General features: G+C 47.0%; 2 protein-coding genes across 3 annotated transcripts; one reads left to right on the plus strand and one right to left on the minus strand.

Annotated features, from left to right (window-relative positions):
* Window positions 1-6,925: 6,925 nt before the first annotated feature.
* On the minus strand, window positions 6,926-12,980 carry LOC116516236 (potassium voltage-gated channel subfamily C member 1-like). Of its 2 annotated transcripts, none has more exons than XM_032228670.1 (3): window positions 12,881-12,980; window positions 9,934-10,432; window positions 6,926-8,152 (listed from the first exon to the last, which is right to left on the minus strand). In XM_032228670.1, exons 2-3 carry the CDS (start codon window positions 10,417-10,419, stop codon window positions 7,343-7,345), a joined length of 1,296 nt encoding a protein of 431 aa, XP_032084561.1. In that variant the 5' UTR covers window positions 10,420-10,432; window positions 12,881-12,980; the 3' UTR covers window positions 6,926-7,342. The 2 variants fall into 2 exon arrangements, with proteins under 2 accessions (XP_032084561.1, XP_032084562.1); XM_032228671.1 differs by having other exon boundaries at window positions 12,726-12,980.
* A 2,448-nt stretch (window positions 12,981-15,428) lies between these two features.
* On the plus strand, window positions 15,429-20,774 carry LOC116515841 (potassium voltage-gated channel subfamily C member 1-like). Its single transcript, XM_032228107.1, has 2 exons — window positions 15,429-16,273; window positions 19,817-20,774. Exons 1-2 carry the CDS (start codon window positions 15,791-15,793, stop codon window positions 20,621-20,623), a joined length of 1,290 nt encoding a protein of 429 aa, XP_032083998.1. The 5' UTR covers window positions 15,429-15,790; the 3' UTR covers window positions 20,624-20,774.
* Window positions 20,775-21,938: the final 1,164 nt, after the last annotated feature.

Raw genomic sequence — 21,938 nt, forward strand, 5'->3', positions numbered from 1 at the left:
TGGAACATCATTTTGAAATGGTCAGTTTCCTATAGAAAATTATAGTTATTCTTGAACACTTCCCAAAATTCACTGCAACATGTATGTGTTATTTGGTTCACCAGTTGAAACAGAAATAGGTCCCTGAAGAATATTTAAAGTGGTAAAAAGAAACTGACTTCTTCAAATGAGGAGCCCGGACAAGGCTGGAGAGAGAGCCGCGGAGGCAAAAGGCGAAGAGGGGTGGGGATGGGGCTATTCCATCCCCTTTTTGGGGTGCCCCGCTTTTTGCACTCTGCAAGCCAGGCCCGCAGCGGCAAGAGGCTCAGCTCCGCTTCTATCGTCCCCGCTCTCCGCTCCAGAGAAGCCGGCCGTGGGCAAGTCTCCGCAGCACCGGTTCCGTCTCCAAGCAGCTCCGGGAGGAAATGGGCCAACCCCGCTTCCCTACCCGGACTTTCCGGGAGTGGAGGACCCACATTCCACTCCCCCTTCCAAGCCCCGAGTGGCCAGCCTTTCACCTGCACGGCTCTCGCTCCGGCGTCGTCTGGGCTCCTCTCGGCGGGCCTGCCAGACCTCTGGGAGAAAGCGACGGGAGCTGAGGCTGGCCACTCGGGGCTTGGAAGGGGGAGCGGAATGCGGGAACTCCGCTCCCAGAAAGTCCGGGGAGGGAAGCGGGGCTGGCCCGTTTCCTCTCGGGGCTGCGGAGATTCGCCCACTTCTCTGGAGCAGGGGGGGGGGTGATAGAAGCGGACCTGAGCCTCTTGCCACTGTGGGCCTGGCTTGCGGAGTGCAAAAAGGGGAGGGGGCCTCTTGGAACACCCCCACTCCCACCTTTCTTCGCCTTTTGCCTCCGCGGCTCTTGCTCCAGGCTGGACAGGAACCGGCGCTCTTCTGCTGCGGGCGGGACGTATTCCTGGTGGCCTGTGGCTCTGGCGCCTGCAAGGTGAGAGTGTTTGCCCTGCGTGGCAGGCAAAAGCCGAAAGAAAGTGCCCCACCGCTTCTGTTTGACATAGAGGCGCCCCGCGCCCCGCAGCTGGGTCAGACATAGCTGCGGGGCGTGAGACGCCTCTATTTCGGACAACCGCTTTCTCTCTTTTTGCCTCACCAGCCATAAGCTTCACCGCACATCACTGGTTGGTGTACTACTTCAATGAGTGTACCTCCTCAATCAGAATTACACTGAAACCCAGCTCTTGGGGGAGGGGTCACTTCTAAAGCAAATTCTCCTGCATGAAATGGGGAGAACTTCAGAGAAAACGGAGGCCCATTGTGTGACTTCTAGCTCGAAGGTGCTGGGGCAGGCTGCAGAGAGCACTGCCCCTCATCATACAGCTTCTCATTGGGCTCCAGGGCCTCAGCCAGATCAATCCCTCCCTCCTGGAGTGACTCCGGGGTCCCCATCCCAAAGTGAACCTCTTCCTAGCAGTGGTGTCACCATCGAGGGAGGGAGCTGATTCCTTGGTCTTCTTGGTTTCATTAATAAAATAGCTGTGGTGAGAACAACCACCAATTAAAAGAATTGTTCATTATTTAAGAGCCTGATTTCCTGAAGAATTTCAGTGGCGCAATCTGTGGAGGTTTGGGAGGTGCAGAAAAGAGATTTCCAACTCCTGCAGAGAAGGGGTGAGGCTGGATGGGCATCCCACCCAGGAGTGGCTGGCAAGGCCTCTTACAGCGGGGACATGCAAGGCTGGATTCCACCACAAGGCAACCCACATGCAAGCGCTGTGCTTGTGTTCCCCCGCCTCACAACCTCCTTTGAATCAAATGGTCAGGAGGAGCTCTGGACATCTGTGTGTCCACTGCTGGGAAGAGAGTGTTGTTTTAGCTGCTTCAATTTGGGCAGAAAGAAAAAGCCCTGGGAAGATGGTCGGCATTTTCATTTGCTTTGTTTCAGTTTCTTTCTTGCACAACATTTAAGGATCACTTCTTACGGGAACAGGAATCCTGCTGACTCCCAAGACAAAAAGAAGGGACAGAATATGCTGTTCAGAAGATGTTATGCAATCCCCCCCCCCACCTCTCTCTCACACACACGGCTGTATACATGGTCTGCGTGAAACAAATGAGGGAGGGATGGGATCAAGGGAGGATCCCTCTGGATCCCAGTTGTGTAGGTTAGCTGTTGAGTTGTTGGCTCCATTCAATAGGGCTTTTATGCAACAGACACCCACACACACTTATGCAAAAGCATACCCCGCAGTCCAAGAGAGAAAAAGAAATGGCGCCTGGCCCAACTTCAGGCTCCCGGTCTGATTCCCCCCCCCCCTCTGTTGTCAGATGAACAAAGGAAGCTTTTTCACAACCCTGAATCTGTTCCAGGGGTTTGTCCTGTAAAAGGGCCTCTTCTCCTCTGGAATGTTCCCTCACATTGCAGATGTCCCCCTCTTCATTTAACAGACCAATTGGAGGGAGGGGCTGTCCATTAGTCACAAACATCTGCTAAATGTCATTCCAGGAACGTGGTGCAAATCCCGCAAGTTGCACCAAGTGACACAACAGAGGCAAGGATATTGTGATGCAAACAAATACTTTTGGTGGCAATATAGGCACCTGTTGGAAGGAATGTCCATGTGGGTTCAGTTCCAAGAGGGGAGAAAGACACTGGAAACAGGAAGGCTATTTGGACAGATGGTTTAATAGTGGAGAGGGAGGGAGGGAGGGATGGATACATACATATTCAGTCTATCTGCTGATATTCTGCCTTGGTTATGTGTCCATCTTTCCATTTTTTCTAGGATAGGATAGCAATAGCAGTAGCAATAGGAATTAATAGAATAGAATAGAATAGAATAGAATAGAATAGAATAGAAGCTGGAAGGGACCTTGGAGGTCTTCTAGTCCAGCCCCCTGCTCAAGGTTAATTCCAGGTTGTTTCTCTCTTTGATCAGTTTCCAACCATTATTTCTGGTCCTGCCCTCGGGTGCTTTGGAGAATAATCCGATCCCTTCTTCTTTGTGGCAGCCCCTCAAATACTGAAATACTACTATCATGTCATCCCTAATGCTTTTCTTTAGACTAGTCAGACCCAAAATCCACAGCTGTTCTTCATGTGGTTTAGTCTCCAGGCCTTTGGTCATCTTAGTTGCTCTTCTCTGAACTTTTTCCCAAGTCTCAACATCTTTTTTGTAGGATGGTGACCAAAATTGGTTGCAGTATTCCAGTTGTGACCTTGGTAGGGTTGGCACTAATACTTCATGTCATCTTGAATCTATGCCTTTATTTATACAACCCAGGATTGTATTTGCGTTTTTGGGAACATTGCTGGCTCCTTCAAATAAACATCCACTAGGACTCCAAGGTCCCTCTCACAGTTACTGTTTTTGAGCCAGGTCTAGCCTAAACTGTACTTATACCTTCGGTTTTTCCTGCCTAAATGTAAAGCTTTGCTTTTCTCCATATTAAAATTCATTTTGTTGGATAGGGCCCATTGTTCAAGTTTGTCAAGATCTTTTGTATCCTGAGTTTTCTTCTGCGTTGTTGGCTATTCCTGCATTTAGTATAATCTGCAAATTTGATGAGTTCCCCTTCTATTCTCTCATCTAAGTGATTTATATAGATATTGGAGAGTACTGGTCCTAAGACAGAACCTTGTGATACCCCACTGCTTACTTCTTTCCATGTGGGTGTAGTACCATGAAGGACTACTCATTGAGTACAGTTTGCCAGCCAGTTATAAATCCATCTGATGGTGATGCTGTCTATTCCACATTTTTCTAGCTTACCAAGAAGTAGGTTGTGGTCTACTTTGTCAAATGCCTTGCTAAAGTCTAAGTATACTATGTCCACAGCATTTCACTGTTCTTCTAATTTAGTGACTTTGTCAAAGAGTGAAATAAAATTGTTTTGGCATGATCTGTTTTTAACAAACCCATTCTGGCTGCTAGCTATAACTCTACTTGTTTCTAGATTATCACAGATTTGTTTTTTGGTTTTTTTTTATGTGTGAATAACTAGAAATAAATAAAGTAAAAAATATTTACTTCTTTTTTATCTTTTAGTTTATCAGAGAGATCCTTGTGCAACCATACTGATTTTTTGTTGGATTTCTTGTTTTTCTTTTTCAGTGGTATTGTATTGGACTGGGATTTTGTGATCATATTTTTCAGTGTTTTCCACACTTGTTGAATTGTTTTCCCCTTTAAGATTTTTATCCATGGAATTGTTTTTAGGCTTTGAGCTTGTTAAACCCAGGTCTTTTGAAATTTAAGACCTTGATTGGATTATATTCTATTGCTTGTGTTTGCATTATATTGAATTCCAATATGATGTTGTCACTCTTGCCCAAAGTTCTGGCAATTTCAACTCTCTCTATCACTTTTTCTCTATTGCCAAGAATTATATCTAGCATAGCTAGTTCCCTCCTCTACCTTTCGGAGACAAAGTTGTCAGCTAAGTTGTTAAGAATCTGTTCGCTCTTCCACTTGCTACAGAATTTGTCTCCCAGTTGATACCAGGGTAGTTAAAGCCTCCCAGTATTTCTGTGGTATGTTTCCCTACATACATTTGTTAATTGATTAGCAAAAGGTTTGCGGGAGGCAAACACAATCAGCACCCAAAGAGATGCAGACAGGCCATGCTTTGAACTAGAGAAGGTGGGGAGAAATGGGCCACATATTTGGCCTTGTAGAGGGGTGAAGTCTTCCATCTATCTGGGGAGAGAAATTGGATCAGGGCGATGACCGGGAAGCTGGTGCAGTTACAGACTGAGATATATCAGTAAAATACGGTAGATGTCTGCTTGCATGCTGTTTTTAATTAGAGAGATACATTACAAACCTAAAATGGATTACATAGAAAATGTGGAATGAATCTATAGGAATTGATCAATATATTTTGCATCTTTGAATACACACCAGTGGTGGGATTCAAATAAATTAACAACTGGATCTCTGCCCTAATGATTACTTCCAACAACCAGTTCACCAAACTACTCAGAAAGTTAATAACCAGTTCTCCTGAAATGATGCGAACTGGCTGAATCCCACCAGTGGAAGGAAAGAAGGAAGAGGATGGGGGGAGGGAGAGAGAAAAGAAGGAAGGGGAGGGAGGGAGAGAGGAAAGAAGGAAGGAAGGGAAGGGAAGGGAGGGAGGGAGGGAGGGAGGGAGGGAGGGAGGAAGGAAGGAAGGAAGGAAGGAAGGAAGGAAGGAAGGAAGGAAGGAAGGAACAAACACAGCGGTGGGATTCAAATAATTTAACAACCGGTTCTCTGTCCTAATGATTTCTTCCAACAACCAGTTCACCGAATGGTTCAGAAAGTAAACAACTGGTTCTTCTGAAATGGTGCAAACTGGCTGAATCCCACCACTGAATACACCTTAAGTTCAGTAAATGATCGGTAGACTAGCCAAGTTGCAGAACAATTATTCCAATTTCTTCTTTACAAATATTTTTAAAAGACTGTTTCATTGGACATTGTCAGTAATAGGTTCTATAAAGTTTGCAAGCTATCTAAAATGTTTCCATTGTTAAAGCATAATTCTAGTATTTGTATTATAATATAACTGCATGTCCATCCACATTTGTGTGGTGTAAAAAAAAGTCAAGATAGCAGCCAGTCCCACCCTTTTTATGTCTCATGATCTCCAGATTGTGGACATCATCTTAACTTTTTTTGCCTTCCTGCCCCCCCCCCCCCCATGTACTGTCCACTACCACTGCGGGGGCAGTTCTTGTTGATCTGATGAAAATTCTCTGCCAAAGTCTTCCAAACAGATTCAGAGAGATTTCCAGAGTTTAAAAAATATTTTTCAAAAATGTTATTAGTACAAAAGAAAAGATTTTCTTGAAAAAAAGATACAACTGCTTCAAAGGTTTCTGTTTTTTAAAAACGGTCAAGGATCTCCCTGCCCAGTTGTCTGACTTTAGTGGGCGCTGCTTGTCTCCACTTCCTAGCTGAGGGAGCTATGTTGACTGATGCCCCCCCCCCCCATGTGGTCACCTGATCATCATGATTGTAGACTGAGGCACATGGTACAGTGTTACCTTCCCGTCGAAGTGCTAATTGCATTTGCATGCTTTCAAACTACCAGGTGGACAGGAGAAAGGTTATTGATGGGCTTCTAATTTGCAAAAAAACAAGCAAAGAAAAATCAAGTTGTATGACAGGTGTATGAAGAGCCTGGTAAATAAACCAATGCATGAGGATGAATCGAAAATAGGTAACACTGCAATATTTAAAACTTGCAGACATACAATATATGCCCTATTGCCGAGATAGAGTCGTGGTGGCGCAGTGGTTTGAATGCAGTATTGCAGGCTAATTCTGCTTGTTGCCAGCACTTCGGCAGTTTGATTCTCACCGGCACAAGGTTGACTCAGCCTTCCATCATTCCGAGGTTGGTAAAATGACGAGGACTCAGATTGTTGGGGGGCAATATCAGAGGTAGGTTTCTGCCGGTTCACCCCAAATTGGACAAACCAATAGTGGCGGCGGGAGGCTCCACCCATCTGCCTGGATGCTTCTGCGCATGTGCAGAAGCATTGCACAAGCGTGCGAGTGCGTTCACACGAACGAACCGGTAGTAAAATAAATTGAAACCCACCACTGGGCAAGATGCTGACTTTGTAAACTGCTTAGAGATGACTGTGAAATGCTATAAAGCGGTATATAAGTCTAAGTGCTATTGCAGCGATGGCTAACCCCTTTGTCTTCCCGTGCCGAAAGCGTGTGTGTGTATGTCCACACCCATAATGCAATGCACGCGTGACACCCCCGTGTTCCCCACCACCTGCATGCGATCCCTTCCGCCCCTCCATGCATGGGTGCGTGTCTCCCGCATGTGCAGCAGAGACCTGAAAATCAGCTGATTGGTGGGAGACGCACGCACATACACAGTGGAGCTGACCTGTGGTGATGGCTTAAGTGCCCACAGAGAGGGCTCCATGTGCCACCTGTGGCAGGTGTGCCATAGTTTTGCCATCACAGTGCTATTGCTATATTCCTCTAACAATTGTGATCAAATCCAGGCCAGCCTTCCCTACCAGTGTCTGCCATATGACCTCACTTTCCCCTTACTCTCAGCCAACAAGGATGCTTGCTGGAAAGGAAGGCACCATGATCAAACATTTCTAATAGACTCCAAATTAATAAGCTTGTGTCCGTAGTGGGAAAGAGGCTGCTATTTGCCCGCTAAGTTGGAAGCAAGAACTTTTACAAAATTAGTTGAAACCTTTTGAAAATAAGACTTTCATGGGGATGGTGATCATGTCCATGGTGGAGAAGTTCCAGGCACAGACTGGCTTTATGAAAGCATTAACCCTTCCTACGGGAAGACACACACGGCAGGATGAAAGCAGCAGGAGCAGTTTGGTAATACAGGTCTTTTTCCGATGAAACACGGGAAGCCTCCCACCCAGCCATCACGATGGCAAGGTGACCATTTGCCTCTTTCTCTTCTCTTTGGTCATGACCGCATCGTAATAGCCTTGGAATTTGATACAGAAGAATGGAATTGGGATGATGATGGTCAGGATGCCACATAGGGCTGTGCAGGCTCCAATCATTTTGCCAACTGGAGAGTGGGGTACCACGTCTCCATAACCAACTGTTGTCAAGGTGACCACCGCCCACCAGAAAGCTGAGCCGATATCCAGGAAAGGTGTGTATGCGTTGTCTTCAATGATGTCTACAAAATAACAGAGAGAGCCAAAGAAAAGGATTTCGAAGAGTAGAACCACGAGGAGCAGGAGGATCTCCCTGATGAGGGCCCTGGAGGTATAGGACAACACTCTTAGCATCAAAGGGGTCTCCACCAGCTTGAGGACCTTCAAGAGTTTGAAGAAGTACAAAGCACGCAAGAAGTCCAGCCAGAATACAAAACCCGGATGGCTTTCAGGATGCCTATACCAGGAAAGTTCAACGTAAACGGGGAAGAAGGAGAGAAAGTCGGCTGCATTCAGTGGGCTTTGAAGGAATTCCTTCTTCCTTGGGCAGGAAAGGAGTCGAGAAAAGAATTCAAGCATGAACCAGAGGACGCAGAAAAGTTCCGTGAGAAGGAGGTAAGGGGTCTTGGTGTTAAAGGGACTGTCCGCTTCAGTGTGAAGGTATGAAGCAAGGCTGGTCTGGTTTTCCAGGATGTAAAAAGGCAAAAAATGGGTGTCTTCAAAAGCTTTGGCAATAAAAAGGCAGCATAATCCTATATTGAAGAATAGACACACAGCAGCCAAGCCCTGTTGGGGAGGGGAGAAAGAGAGGAGGTCAGCAGGATGGATGGATCGCTTTATCAATCAAAGGTATACACCCGCTCTCTGACCCTGAATATCAGGGTGGCTGTGCAAATATCCCGTGCAAAATGCCAGCAGTGCAAGTGAGTTCAGTTAAAGAGGCTCAGCTTTTAGCACACGGATCACCCCTCTGAATCCAGGGCATCAGAGTGAACTGTCTGAAACTAGAGCCTTGGGGGCGAAATGACATGGTCATTTCGTGGTAGTATTCAGCATGTTCTGACCAGTTCTGGAGAAGAGATGGTGGAAATTTTGAGAAGTTCGGAGAAACGGTAAATCCCACCTCTGACTGGCCATGCCGCATCTATTCTCTGCCTCCCGAGTCTCAGCTGATCAGGAGGGAATGGGGATTTTGCAGTATCCTTCACCTGGAGTGGGGAGGGAATGGGGATTTTGCAGTAATCTTCCCCTGGAGTGGGGAGGGAAAGGAAATTTTACAGTATCCTTCCCCCTGGAGTGTGGTGGGAATGGATATTTTACAGCATTCTTCCCCTGGAGTGGGGAGGGAATGGGGATTTTGCAGTAACCTTCCCCTGGAGTGTGGTGGGAATGGAGATTTTGCAGGGTCCTTCCCCTGGAACGGGGAGGGAATGGGGATTTTGCAGTATCCTTCCCCTGCCATGCCCACCAAGCCACAACAGTAGTAGTAGTAGTAAAACCAGTAGTAAAAACAATTTGAATCCCATCACTGAAATGACCCCTCATTTTCTTAAAATGCATTCTTATTCAACCTCCGTCTGCTTGAGAAAACAGCCCTTGCAAAGAGAAGAGGATTTTAGAGAAATCCCCCAGGTTGGCTGGTGGGGCTCCTGTACATACCTGAGGCTAGCTGGCCAAATGTGGGTCTGAATAGTCGATCTTTCAGAGGACAAACCTCTCTCTAACATCTGGTTCTCCCCACTCCCCCTTCTATCTATTCCCATCCATAAGCTCAGGAACAGCCTCCTCCCAGGTACTCCCTGGAGAATTTCTCCTTCCCCTCCAAAAATTCAGGGAGGGGAATGTCTGCCCAATTTCTCTGCTCATGAACTTGGGGAAGAATTGTTTGTGTGTGTGGGGGAGGGGGAGAATCCTATCTCTGGCCAGCTTTGTCTGAGCTAGAGGAGGAGGCTGGAGGACGCTGGAGGACGCTGGAGGCTGTTTCAATGCTGCATCCTGAATAGGTTGATTTCCACCCCATGGGGAGCTAATCAAATAGCCATTCTTACTTTTACTACTATTATAATGAGCAGCAAGATTTATACTTGATGTGCCATGCTCTTCATCCCAACAATCCTGAAGGTATTCTCTTATAACGCCTGAGAGAAACGGACCTCAAAATGAATAAACTGCCCTTCAGCTGATCCTCAGCCTGTCTTGCAGGTCCAGGAAACTCAACCAAATGGCTGCCCTCCAGCTGCCCTTGAACTCTCTTAACAGTAACAGAGTGGGAAGGGACCTTGGAGGTCATCTAGTCCAACCCCCTCTGATGCAGGAGACCTGTACGAGGGATTTGAGCCACCAAATTGCCAACCTTTATGATCGACAAGCTCAGGATCTTAGCCACTGAGCCCTGCAGGGAGACAAAAGTTCAGCACAGTTCTGAAAGAGTGACCAGCCGCTTCACGCTAACAAAACGGGCGGGTGCCTTTGGCTCGGCCTTGGGTTATGGCCCCTGAAGAGACCGAGAAAAACACTGAGGCAAGACTGCAAGGAGCACATGCTGCCCCCCCCAAACCGTAGTTGACCTTTGCACTTAAACTGGAGAAAGGCTTCTCAAACATGGTCCAGATTCTGGTCCTCCATCGGCCCCTCCAGGCACTTTGGTTCCTTCCTGCCTGGTCCAGGAGCCCAACCACCGCTTGGTCTTCCTCCCGGAGGCCGTACTCTTCCTTTTGCCTCTCAGCGATGGCCAATTTCTGCCAGCAGCAGGGTGCCAGGGGGGCGTTGCTGAAACCCCAGAAGGCCAGCTCCTCATCCAGGGCCGACTTGCAGGTCAGGTCAGGGCAGTGCAGCTCTTTGGTTCTGTAGTAGTTGAGCACCTCCTCAAAGAGGCAGGAACTTCTGTCAAAGAAGAACTCCTTGGTGTCCGGGTCGTAGTCGAAAGTGGTGGCTGCCTGGGGCTCCGTCAGGCGGCATAGCCTGGTGCCAGGGAAAGCCTGGAGGGTGCTGGCATAGGTCTCAAACCGGAGACCCCCAATGTTCAAGGAGATCTTTTCCTCCAATGGTTTCATCTCTTGCAACTGGCTGCCAAGAACAGGAAAAGGTCTGTCGTCATAATCATCAACATCATCATCATCATCATCATCATCATCAAGAACAGTGATGGCAAACCTTTTTGGCACCAAGTGCCCAAAATGGAATATGCTTACATGCGTGTCGGAGCACTGGAAACTTGAAGAACAGCTGGTTGACGTGCACATGCCTGTTTTTGGCTGTTTTTAGGGCCATTTTCAGGCTGTTTTCAGGCCATTTTGGCCCAGAAAAAGGCCCAAAAATGTCCTGAAAATGTCCTGAATACAGGCCCAAAAAAGGCCTGTTTTTTGCCATATTGTGCCATTTTTGGAGCCGTTTTCAGGCCATTTTCCAGCCCTCTGGTGCCCACAAAAACCAGCTGCCAAAAACCAGAAGAGGAGCTGGTGATGGCGCACGTGACCACAGAGCATGCCATAGGTTTGCCATCACAGATCTAGAACATTCATCCAGGAGATAGCAGAGGCTTCATTATCCAGTGATTTGGCTGTAGCTAGGAATCATGGAGGTACTATTAACATTATTCTTACTATTATTAAGAGCCCAATTCTTTTAATACTGTTTTAGAAGAAAAGTGTTGGGAGACTGGAGATTTTACAATATCCTTTCCCCTGGAGTGAGGAGGGAATGGAGATTTTACAGTATCCTTCCCCTGGAGTGGGGAGGGAATGGAGATTTTACAGTATCCTTCCCCTGGAGTGGGGAGGAAATGGAGATTTTGCAGTATCCTTCCCCTGGAGTGGGGAGGAAATGGGGATTTTGCAGTATCCTTCCCCTGGAGTCAGGAGGGAATGGAGATTTTGCAGTATCCTTCCCCTGGAGTCAGGAGGGAATGGAGATTTTACAGTATCCTTCCCCTGCAGTGAGGAGGGAATGGAGATTTTACAGTATCCTTCCCCTACCATGGCTATGAAGCCATGCCATGCCCACCAAGCCACACCCACAGAACCAGTAGTAAAAAAAATTGAATTCCACCACTGACATTACTTCCTTCCAATATTTCCTAGTTAAGGAGGGACTTCTGTGGATCACAGTCACACTGTTTCTCCAAACATTTAGAAAAAAGAGGTTGTCCACCAGAGACTAAGGGACAAGCTCTCAAATACTTCCTTCATACTTCATACTTCATTAGTATAATTCTTTCTGGCTGTTTCTTGACCATTGGAAACAGTGCCCCAGAAGTACGTAATAAAATATCAAAAGAAGTATTACATTTAACTCATTCATTTTAGCACCTTAGATTTTTTTTTTAAAGTTAAATCATCTGATTCTTTCAAATACCTGACCATCCTTTGGATGGTTCCTCCCAGCTATGGAGCCCAAAGTAATTAACACAGTAATTTTCTCAGAAAGATCCAGGCTGAACCAGGGGTGAAATTCAAATTTTTTTATTACCAGTTCTGTGGGCGTGAATTGGTGAGCGTGGCATGCCTTGATGGGCATGGTAGTGGAAGGATACTGCAAAATCCACATTCCCTCCCCACTCGAGGGGCCAGCCAGAAGTATTTGCCTGTTCTCCGAACTATTCAAAATTTCCACTACCTCCAGAACCTGTCAGAACCTGCTGAATATTACCCCTGGGTTGAACATGAAACCCAGTTGCCTCTTTAATTGTCTGCTCAGGGAACATGAATTATTTGAAAATTGAGGATTTAAAAAGAAACAAATTAATCAAATGCATAACCTTTCCTGAAATTTTGAGCAAATATTTCCATAGCTAGCTGAATGATTTATTGAAAATTAGAAAAATAAGAAAAATAAATATATGACTATGAGAAAAATAAGAACTACAATTCAGTTCTGAAGCTCACAAACCCCATAAGGTAAAGATTCCCCTTACACATACTGTATGTGCTAATCGTTCCCAACTCTAGGGGGTTTCAACGCCAAAGACCTAGCGCTGTCCGAAGACGTCTCCATGGTCATGTGGCCGGCATGACTAAACGCCAAAGGCTCAACGGAACGCTGTTACCTTCCCACCAAAGGTGGTTCCTGTTTTTCTACTTGCATTTTTTACATGCTAGGTTGGCAGAAGCTGGGACAAGTAACGGGAGCTCACCCTGTTACACGGCTCTAGGGATTCGAACCACCGAACTGCCAACATTTTTGATCAACAAGCTCAGTGTCTTAGCCACTGAGCCACCGCGTCCCCACAAAACCCATACCAGAGAGTAAAAAGTTCCTGGTTGTAATTAAATGTTAAATGTATTCAGCTGGTTTCTGCCCAAACACAAGTGGTAGTAACAACCCGAGTCTTTTACAATCCACCCAAATGGAAGCACCAGACCTGGCTCCTTCTTCGATATAAAGGATGTTGAGCCCCTGGAACTGGCTTTATGTCACTCCTCACTGGCATCCAAGAACGCCACTTTTCAACTCCTGGTTCCTTCCCCAGCTCCACTGAGGCTCCACCAACCTTCTCCTTCTCTTTTCTCTTTTTACCTTTAATCTTGTAGAGCAGTTTTGCAGAGTCTTGGAAAAAGCAGCCTGCAAAAGGAAGAAGAAGAAGAGGAGGAGGAGGAGGAGAGGAAAACAGGATGTGCTCAGGCTCATGTCCAACTCGTGGAGGCCAAAAAAACAAAGCCAGGCTCTAAACAGAGGCACCAGAGGGGGGAAGGGGGAGGAGGGAGGGGGGAAAGGGGGGGTAAATTGCATAAGATCTTTCCCTGAACAGCATGGTCTGTCCCTTCCCCTTGCTTTGGCAAAAGCAGAGTGATGATGTTCTTCTGTCTTTATTTTTTTTAATTTTAATTTTTTCACACACACACGAACTAACTCTATTTTATTTTATTTCGGAAATTGAGCAACTTTCTTCCCAAAGCAAACGTAGTCAAATGATTAATAATATAACTTGACCATAATTATAAGCATCTCGTAAAACTCATCAGCAGCATTTATTCTAGTTGGTAGAATGGAGCCCCCATCTTTTTAATCAGTGGCCTAGAAGGATGGACAATTGAACTTTTAGCCCAACTTTTGTCACGCTGACAACAAAGGGGACAATAGGGTGGGACCCCATGCTTCTGGTGCCCCATTTCTCCACCCAGAGAGATGGAGGAGCCAAGGTCCATTTCTCCCCACAGTCTCTAATTGAAAGCCTGGCCTGTTTGCCTCTCTTTGGATGCTGGTTGTGTTTGCTTCCCACAAAAGCAGCTCCAGCCGGCCAGTTTGGCAGCCTGGCTAAAGGACCAGCACAGAATCCACCTATCTTACCCAAGACAGAGGCAGCCCCCCAACCTCCCTGCCCCATACCCCCACATAACTTCCAGGTTTGGATGGCAGAGAAATTAATCAGTAGGCTGATCAAATGCATTTCAGCCATTTGTTTCAAAGGGTAAGGGAACGGCAGCCCTGGGGAGACGAAGGAGCTCAGCCCGTTACTAAAGGGCCAGTGGTCCCTGAGGCCATCTAGTCTGTCCACATTGTGGTGGGCATGTAGAGAAGCGAAAAAATACTGGGCAAGAATTCGAATGTGGTTGGAGAAGATGATGCAGCAACAAATTGACTTAAAGCCTGAATTGTTTTCGTTGGGTATCTTACCAGGGAAATATAGCAAAGAAAATGTATATTGATTATTCATGTGATTATTGATTATAACTGTGGCTAGAATTGTATTTGTACAAAATTGGAAAGCTAAAGAAATCCCTAAAGCAGTGTTTTTCAACCTTTTTTGTGCAAAGGCACACTTTTTTCATGAAAAAAATCACGAGGCACACCACCATTAGAAAATGTTAAAAATTTTTAACTCTGTGCCTATATTGACTATATATAAAGTGTTTTTCCCACGGCACACCTTACACTATGTCACGGCACACTAGTGTGCCGCGGCACAGTGGTTGAAAAACACTGCCCTAAAGATGAAATGGTGATTAAGAAAATATTAGAATGTGCAGAAATGAGCAGATTAACACTAGCAATTAAAAGAAATGAAGAATCCAATTATTATAATATATGGGGGTTATTTTATCATTGGTTAGAAAATGAATATGGATAAAAAGTATACAATTAAACAATTTAGGAAGAGAAATGTTATAACAGGAGATACATATGTTAAGTTGTAATGTTAAAATAAGAATTGATGTATATAAAGAATTTGGTGGTAAACTATAACTATTATGACAGAAAAAAATTGTGCTGCCGAGTTTGTTCTTGATGGACTTCTGCAAATTATTTTTATAACGCTTTTCATTATGGAAAGTGACAAAACAGCTCGCAACTCTACATTTAAGGTAAGGAATGACCTCCTCAGGCCCTGGGAGAGGGGGGTGCAGCTGGTAAGTTGTTCTGGGCCCCTGGAGCTCAAAGGGGACCCATGAAGGGGATTTTTTTAAAAAAGTTTTACAAAACCCAATTTTTTTAAAGGAAAAGCACTATTGGATATATATACTTCATGCTCTGTACTTTGTCTCTATAACATACATGTCATTGCATCCCAACTATAATAACTGTTATGAGCTGGTCATTAATCTAGTATTCAATTCATTGCTTCTGAATATTGTTTCATTGTTTACCTACTAATGTGTACTGTTGCTTTTATTGTCTTTTACAGAGATACCTGTCCTCTTTTTAATATATTAGCAAGTACGTTTGAATGTAATTCATAAATGTGCAATTAGGACATTACTGATTTATGTGTCCATGTGTAGATGAGGGGGGGGGGATATTAGTCCAATTCTCTCGGCGGTCCTGAGGACAACTCATGTGTGTTTGGGGGGAGGGCTGGATGCACGCGCGTGTGTGTCCGTGTGGAGGGGGTCTTCCATTCCCCATGTTTTCGGGTGGGGGCTCCAGGCAAGGACGGAGCGGGACGGCTCTTTCCTCCTCGCGCAACGGGCGGCCGGTCCGCTTTCAGCTAGGCGGTAGGTGGGAGGGGGGGGGCGACTGTCTCCGGATTGGCCGCCTCGCACCGCCGCTCGCCTGGGAGGCTCCGCGCCCCCCTTGCCCGAGCCTCCTCCGCCGCTGCTCTCGCCACTCGGAAGGGGAGCGGGAGACGAGGAGCCGGAGCGCGGGCAGCGGCGGGGCGTAAAGCCGCCAAGCGCCTGGCCAGTGAACTGTAACAAAGTTGGAAGGGATCTGGGAGGTCATCTAGTCCACAACCCCCTGCTCAGGTCAGGTAGCGAGGTGGGGCGGGGGCTCCCTCGGCGCCTCCTTCTCCTCCGCGGCGCCCTGCAAGACGGGCCGGCTGAGGGCAGCGGGAAGAAGGCGAACAGAGCCCAGCAGCGCCGCCTCCTCAGCTGCGAAGGACCGTCCGGAGGGAGCCCGACGGCCAAGAGGGAGAGCGGCGCCCTCGGCACTACCAGCACCGCCGCTTTGGCTTCTTCGCCTCCGGCTCTTGGGAGCCCCGCGCCGGCCATGGAGGAGCCGTCGGGCCGAGTCACACTGAACGTGGGCGGCCTCCGCTACCGCACCTGCCGCGCCACCCTGGCCGCCTTTCCGGGCATCAAGTTGGCCGGGCTGGCGGAGCCCGGGGCGGCGTCCCGCTTCGCCTACGACGCCCGCGCCGACGAGTTCTTCTTCGACCGCAGCGGCCGCCTCTTCGAGCAGGTGCTGCACCTGTGCCGCAACGGCCACCTGCACGGCCCCACCGCCTGCCGCGCCGCGCTGCGGGCCGAGCTGGCCTTCTGGGGGCTGGCGGAGGCGCGGCTGCCCGCCTGCTGCTGGAGCAAGCTCTGCCCCGACGACGAGGAGGAGGAAGAGGCCGAGGGGACCGGCCGCCCAGAGGACCAGCGCGGCCTGCTGGAGCGGGGTCCGCGAGGGACGGGCGGGCGGTGGGCGCGGTGGGCGCCGCCGGCCTGGGCTCTCCTGGAGGAGCCGCGCTCGTCGCCCTGGGCCATGGTGAGCCGACGGGGGGGTGGGGGCTTCTGGCCTCGGGTAGCCCCGGTCTGAGTATCTTCTCCCCCCATCCCCAGCAAAGAGCAGTCGCAGAGGGAACAGGCGTGACTGAGCCAAATGTTGAAGGTCCTTGGGCCTCTCTGGGGATGGGAAGAGGAGGGGAGAAGGGGCGCTGAGGATTGGCTGCCACCCCTGCCAGTGGGCATCTGCCCAAAGAGCTAAGGGACCTGGGGAGGGTAGTACAGCTTCAGCCCAGGCAGGAACTCTAACCATAGTTCAGAAGTGCCATGGAATGGAATGGAATAAGGAATGCATTAGGAATAGAATAGAACAGCACAGCACAGCACTAGGAATAGAATAAAATAATAAAATAAATGAAATGAAATGAATAGAATAGAATAATGGAAGGGACCTGGAGGTCTTCTAGTCCTGTCCCCTGCCTAGGCAGGAAACACTACACCACTTCAGAAAAATAATTATCCAATATCTTCTTTAAAGCGTCCAATGTTGGAGCATTCACAACTTCTGAAGGCAAGTTGTTCCACTAATTAATTGTTCTGTCAGGAAATTTCTCCTTAGTTCTAAGTTGCTTCTCTCCCTGATTAGTTTCCGCCTGTTGCTTCTTTTCCTGCCCGCAGGTGCCTTGGAGAATAGTTTGACTCCCTCTTTGTGGCAGTCCCTGAAATATTGGAACACTGCTATCATGTCTCCCCTGGTTCTTCTCTTCACTAGACTAAACATACCCAGTTCCTGCAACTGTTCATTGTATGTTTTAGCCTCCAGTCCCCTAATCCTCTTTGTTGTTGTTCTCTGCACTCTTTCTAGAGTCTCCACATCTTTTTTACATCGTGGCAACCAAAACTGAATGCCGTATTCCAAGTGTGGCCTTACCAAGGCATTATAAAGTGATATTAACACTTGACATGATCTTGATTCTCTCCCTCTGTTTATGTAGCTTAGAACTGTGTTGGCTTTTTTGGCAGCTGCTGCACACGGCTGGCTCATATTTAAATAGTTGTCGACTAGGACTCCCAAGATCCCTCTCACAGTTACTACTATTGAGCAAGGTACCACTATACTGTACCTGTGCATTTCGTTTTTCTTGCCTACATGTAGAACCTTACTTTTTTCACTAAAAAAGTTTTAGGAAAAACTTTTGTGTTCCCTAGATTCTCTGCCATAACCTGTATAGCATTGTCAGCTTCCATGGTTGTGAAAATTCATGGTCAGAGGGTTTATCAAGAGTTAGTGGCTTTGTGGCTGTTTTTTAATCTCTGGAATTTCCCTGTGGTGTCCCTTTCCCCAGGCTGACCAATCCCCAATGCCTCCGACCATTCCTTGAACATGCTCCGATATGTCACTGTTTCTTCTAAAATGCCACGCATGGTGCAGTGTTCTGGGTCAAAATAGAGAAAGGAGCAGGGGGCAGGCATGATCCCGAGCTTCTCCTGTGGATGTGGCCTCCACCGACGCATAGTCTTATACCTGCATGGCGCTCCTGCCTCTTGTGGGGCTTCTGTCCACAACATCTTTTCTCCGGTTCCACTACAAAACCGCGGACGACAAAATCGCGCTCGACGAAAGCGCGTACGTGACGTCATCACAGCGCGACGAAAACATCGCGCTGTGATCGATAAATGTAAAAATAAAGCGAAAACCTTACCCTAACCCCCCCCCAACCTAACCCTAAACCTAACCCTTAACCTAACCCTAAATCTAACCCTAAACCTAACCCTTAACCTAACGTTAAACCTAACGCTAACCCTTAACCTAACGCTAAACGTAACCCTAACGCTCTAAACCTAACCCTAACCCTTAACCTAACCCTAACCCTAACCCTTACCTTTATGTGAATCCGCTTGCTTTAATTTTATTTTTATTTCAATTTTTAATTTTTTTCGTCGCGCTGTGATGACGTCAAATGCGCGCTTTCGTCGAGCACGCTTTTGTGGACCGCGGTTTTGACGGGTCACGCTTTTCTCCTCCACTGCTGTTCCTGGTCCTGCCTATTTCATCCCCCTTTGATTTTGTCCCTCCAATTAACCCCATCCTTTTTCTTTTCTGGTCCTTGTTTTGGGATTCTCTAATCTCTAACAGAGCTCTTCTGACGATTGGAGGGCAGGTGGGAGAGCTAATTTAGAAGCCTCCCTTAGAAGCAAGAGAAGTTCAAACTTGGCCAGAAGATCTGCTGGGATCTGTTTTCAGGGTCTCCCTAGAAAAAAACTAATAGGGAGGTGGTGGCTCAGTGGCTAAGATGCTGAGCTTGTCGATCGAGAGGTTGGCAGTTCAGCGGTTTGAATCCCTAGCACCATGTAACGGAGTGAGTTCCTGTTACTTGTCCCAGCTTCTGCCAAACTAGCAGTTCGAAAGCATGTAAAAAATGCAAGTAGAAAAATAGGAACCACCTTTGGTGGGAAGGTAGCAGCATTCCGTGAGCCTTTGGCGCTTAGTCATGCCAGCCACATGACCACGGAGACATCTTCAGACGGCGCTGGCTCTTCGGCTTTGGAACGGAGATGGGCATCGCCCCCTAGAGTCGGGAATGAGTAGCACATATGTCCAAGGTGAACCTTTACCTTAGAAAAAAAGTATTTGACACCATAGAGGTCTATCACTGTCATTTAGTCATGAATATTCTTAAGTGATGAGTTAACGATCTTGGAAAAGGACACCTTTCATTTTCAATGTTTTCTGGCCCAGCCATTTGAAATCCAGGGCCCAAACTCCTTCAACTAGGGCTGCAGAACACCTTCTGGTGACCAAGAAATGTATGTTTTGTTTTTTGTCTTCCTTTTGTAGGCTTTTCAAGGAGGAAAATAGGAGTGGAAAGTCTCCAGGGGGCCCAAACTACGTCACCAAAGCCCAATGACAGAAGGGTTAAATGATGGTGGTTTGTTTTCGGAATTTAAAACTGTTAGGCTCCTATAGACATCCTCCCATTATCCCTATCACTATTTGTTTTTTTAATAGTATTTATTACATTTTCCAACATTTAAAAAACAAAACACAAATGTACACTTGTAACAGCTTTTCCATATCGGTATACCTATTTTTCGTAACATTCCTATTTACAAAAAATTCTATCTCCATATCAGTATCCTAAGTTATATCCTTATTTAAATACTCTCTATATATTACCCTTTTTAACTTAAGTTCTACATTTACTCTCAAGCCAGGAATACCATCTATTCCAAATTTGATAATACTCGGCTTCTTCCCTCTCCTTCATTTCCATAGACAATCTACCCATTTCTGCACATTCATGAATTTTCCTTCTTATAATCGGGTCTGATTATCCCTACCACTATTTGATGGGAGGGGAAGAACTTAATCATAAAATAAGGGAGAGAAGGAAGGGAGAAGTAGCACATACCGGGGTGGCGGGATGTGGGGGAGGTGAATGTAGAGTTGTATGTAGGTTTAAGGTGAAGTGATGGCCCTTGGCTGGCGGTTGTGGCTGTGTTCCTCCTCTGGGTGATTTACAATCGAGTTGGGGAGGAGATGCTCCTGTCAACTGACATGGGATCTCTCTCTCCTCCCTTGTAGGGCTTCGCAGTCATGTCCCTCCTGTTCAACGTTGTCCTCATCACCATCCTTTGCACCAAAGGAGGCCAACGTGAAGACTCCCTGGGACACCACGACTTCACCCACACCCACCACCTCTCAGTGGAGTCATTGTGTCCACAGAAACCTTCTCTCCTCCACCTGGAGCTCTTCTTCGTTCTCTGCTTCATGGGTGAATTTGTCATCCGGCTCGTTTCCTGTCCAGACAAAAAGAAATTCTTCCGGAAGCCCCTGAACCTGGTCGATTTCCTGGCGCTTTTCCCAGTTTGCCTGGAGCTCTTTTTCAGTGGACGTGGGCACCAGCCTGAGGTTCTGCCCTGTTGGCTGAACTTGTTCCGTGTGGTGTATATCGTCAAACTCTTGAAGATCTTCAAGCTGCTGGAGACCCCGATGATGCTGAGAGTCTTCCCCTACATGTTCAAGTCCATCTTGAAGGAGACGGCCATCCTGATGTGGGTTTTCCTTTTCGAAATCCTTTTCTTTGGCACCCTCGTATTGTTTGCTGAATTGATTGCGGGTGACCCAGAATCGCTGTTTCATGACATTTTCTCGTCCTTCTGGTGGGGTGTGATCACCTTGACCACCATCGGCTACGGTGATATATACCCTGTCCAGACAGCTAGCAAAGCAATTGCGGCCTTAGCGGTGCTTTGTGGCCTGCTAACCATCATTATCCCCATCCCCATCTTTTTCATAAAATTCAAGCATTATTATACCTCCGCCGTAATTAAGGAGAAGAAGAGGAGAGAGGAGAAGGCGACGCTGACTGTGGCATCCTCGGACGTCTAATGCGGGGATTGAGGTTTTTATTTGGGGAAGGAAGCCCCTTTCCCTTCAACACCTCCATGCAGAACCAGCCCAATTACCATATGAGATGCACCTTTTCCCCTCAAAAAAGAGGGTGAAAATCTGGGTTAATTGTTCTCATTGTCAGGAAATTTCTCTTTATATCTAAGTTGCTTCTCTCCTTGATTAGTTTCCACCCATAGCTTCTTGTCCTACGCTCAGATGCTTTGGAGAATAGCTTGACTCCCTCTTCTTTGAGGCAGCCCATGAGATATTGGAAGACTGCTATCATGTCTCGCCTAGTCCTTCTTTTCATCAGACTAGATATACCCAGTTCCTGCAACCGTTCTTCATATGTTTTAGCCTTCCCTAATCATCTTTGTTGCTCTTCTCTGCAATCTTTCTAGAGTCTCCACATCCTTTTTACATCGTGGTGACCAAAACTGGATGCAGTATTCCAAGGGCGGCCTTGCCAAGGCATTATAAAGTGGTATTAACACTTCACATGATCTTGATTCTATCCTTCTGTTTATGTAGCCTAGAACTGTGTTGGCTTTTTTGGCAGCTGCTGCACACGGCTGGCTCCTGTTTAAATGGTCGTGCTGTGCTTGGAATGAGCAGCAGGAAGTAAATGAGAGCCCAAGATAAGTTTGTGGCATCTCCAAATGGAAGTTTTTAATCACATGGAGATTCTGTGAACTTCTTGAATTCCTCAGCAACTTCAGGCCACCATCTGCAGCAGGGGTTTAGTAGGGCTTCATACTTGTAAGTCGGGTGTGCCCGTATAAAGCTCAGCCTAAGCTGGGATCCCAGAAGTTTTAGGGCTCCAGAGAAGTTGCTCTCAGGTCTAATACTAAGCAAGGAGCATCTGTTTTCTTCATCACATCAATCTGAAGGATAATTCTGTGAACATTACTGCTTCTATTTACTATATTTTTCAGAGTATAAGATACACCAAAATTTTGAAAAAGTAAATTTTTTAAAAAAGTTTTTGTGCGCTGCAGGCCTCCCAAACCCTCTGCATGCCACATTTTCTGTGAAAAATGGAGCATCCAGAGAGTTTGAGAAGCCTGCAAAGTGTTCCTGGGGGATTGGAGGGGGAGGGGGGCAAAACAAGCAAAAATGATTGTTTTTGCCCCCTGTTTTTTTGAAAAACAACAACAGGCCATGCATAATTTTTTGGGAGGCTTGTAGAGTGCTCCTGGAAGCTGGGGGGAGGGGGGACTAGCAAAACCTTCTGCACGTTCATTTTTGCAAGGGGGGGCATGGTTTCAGTAGGGCAAAATGCTGTATTCGGTGTATAAGACACATGTAACAT

This window comes from Thamnophis elegans, chromosome 12 (assembly GCF_009769535.1).
Source record: "Thamnophis elegans isolate rThaEle1 chromosome 12, rThaEle1.pri, whole genome shotgun sequence".
NCBI classification, from domain to species: Eukaryota; Metazoa; Chordata; class Lepidosauria; order Squamata; family Colubridae; genus Thamnophis; species Thamnophis elegans.

What these genes read in the sequence shown, in the direction of transcription:
- LOC116515841 (XM_032228107.1), top strand. Translation starts at nt 15,791, where the DNA reads ATGGAGGAGCCGTCGGGCCGAGTCACACTGAACGTGGGCGGCCTCCGC. An exon ending in GCTCGTCGCCCTGGGCCATG is followed by an intron (nt 16,274 to 19,816) that starts GTGAGCCGACGG and finishes CCTCCCTTGTAG; the next exon opens with GGCTTCGCAGTCATGTCCCT.
- LOC116516236 (XM_032228670.1), bottom strand. Translation starts at nt 10,419, where the DNA reads ATGAAACCATTGGAGGAAAAGATCTCCTTGAACATTGGGGGTCTCCGG. An exon ending in TCTCCAGTTTAAGTGCAAAG is followed by an intron (nt 8,153 to 9,933) that starts GTCAACTACGGT and finishes CCTCCCCAACAG; the next exon opens with GGCTTGGCTGCTGTGTGTCT.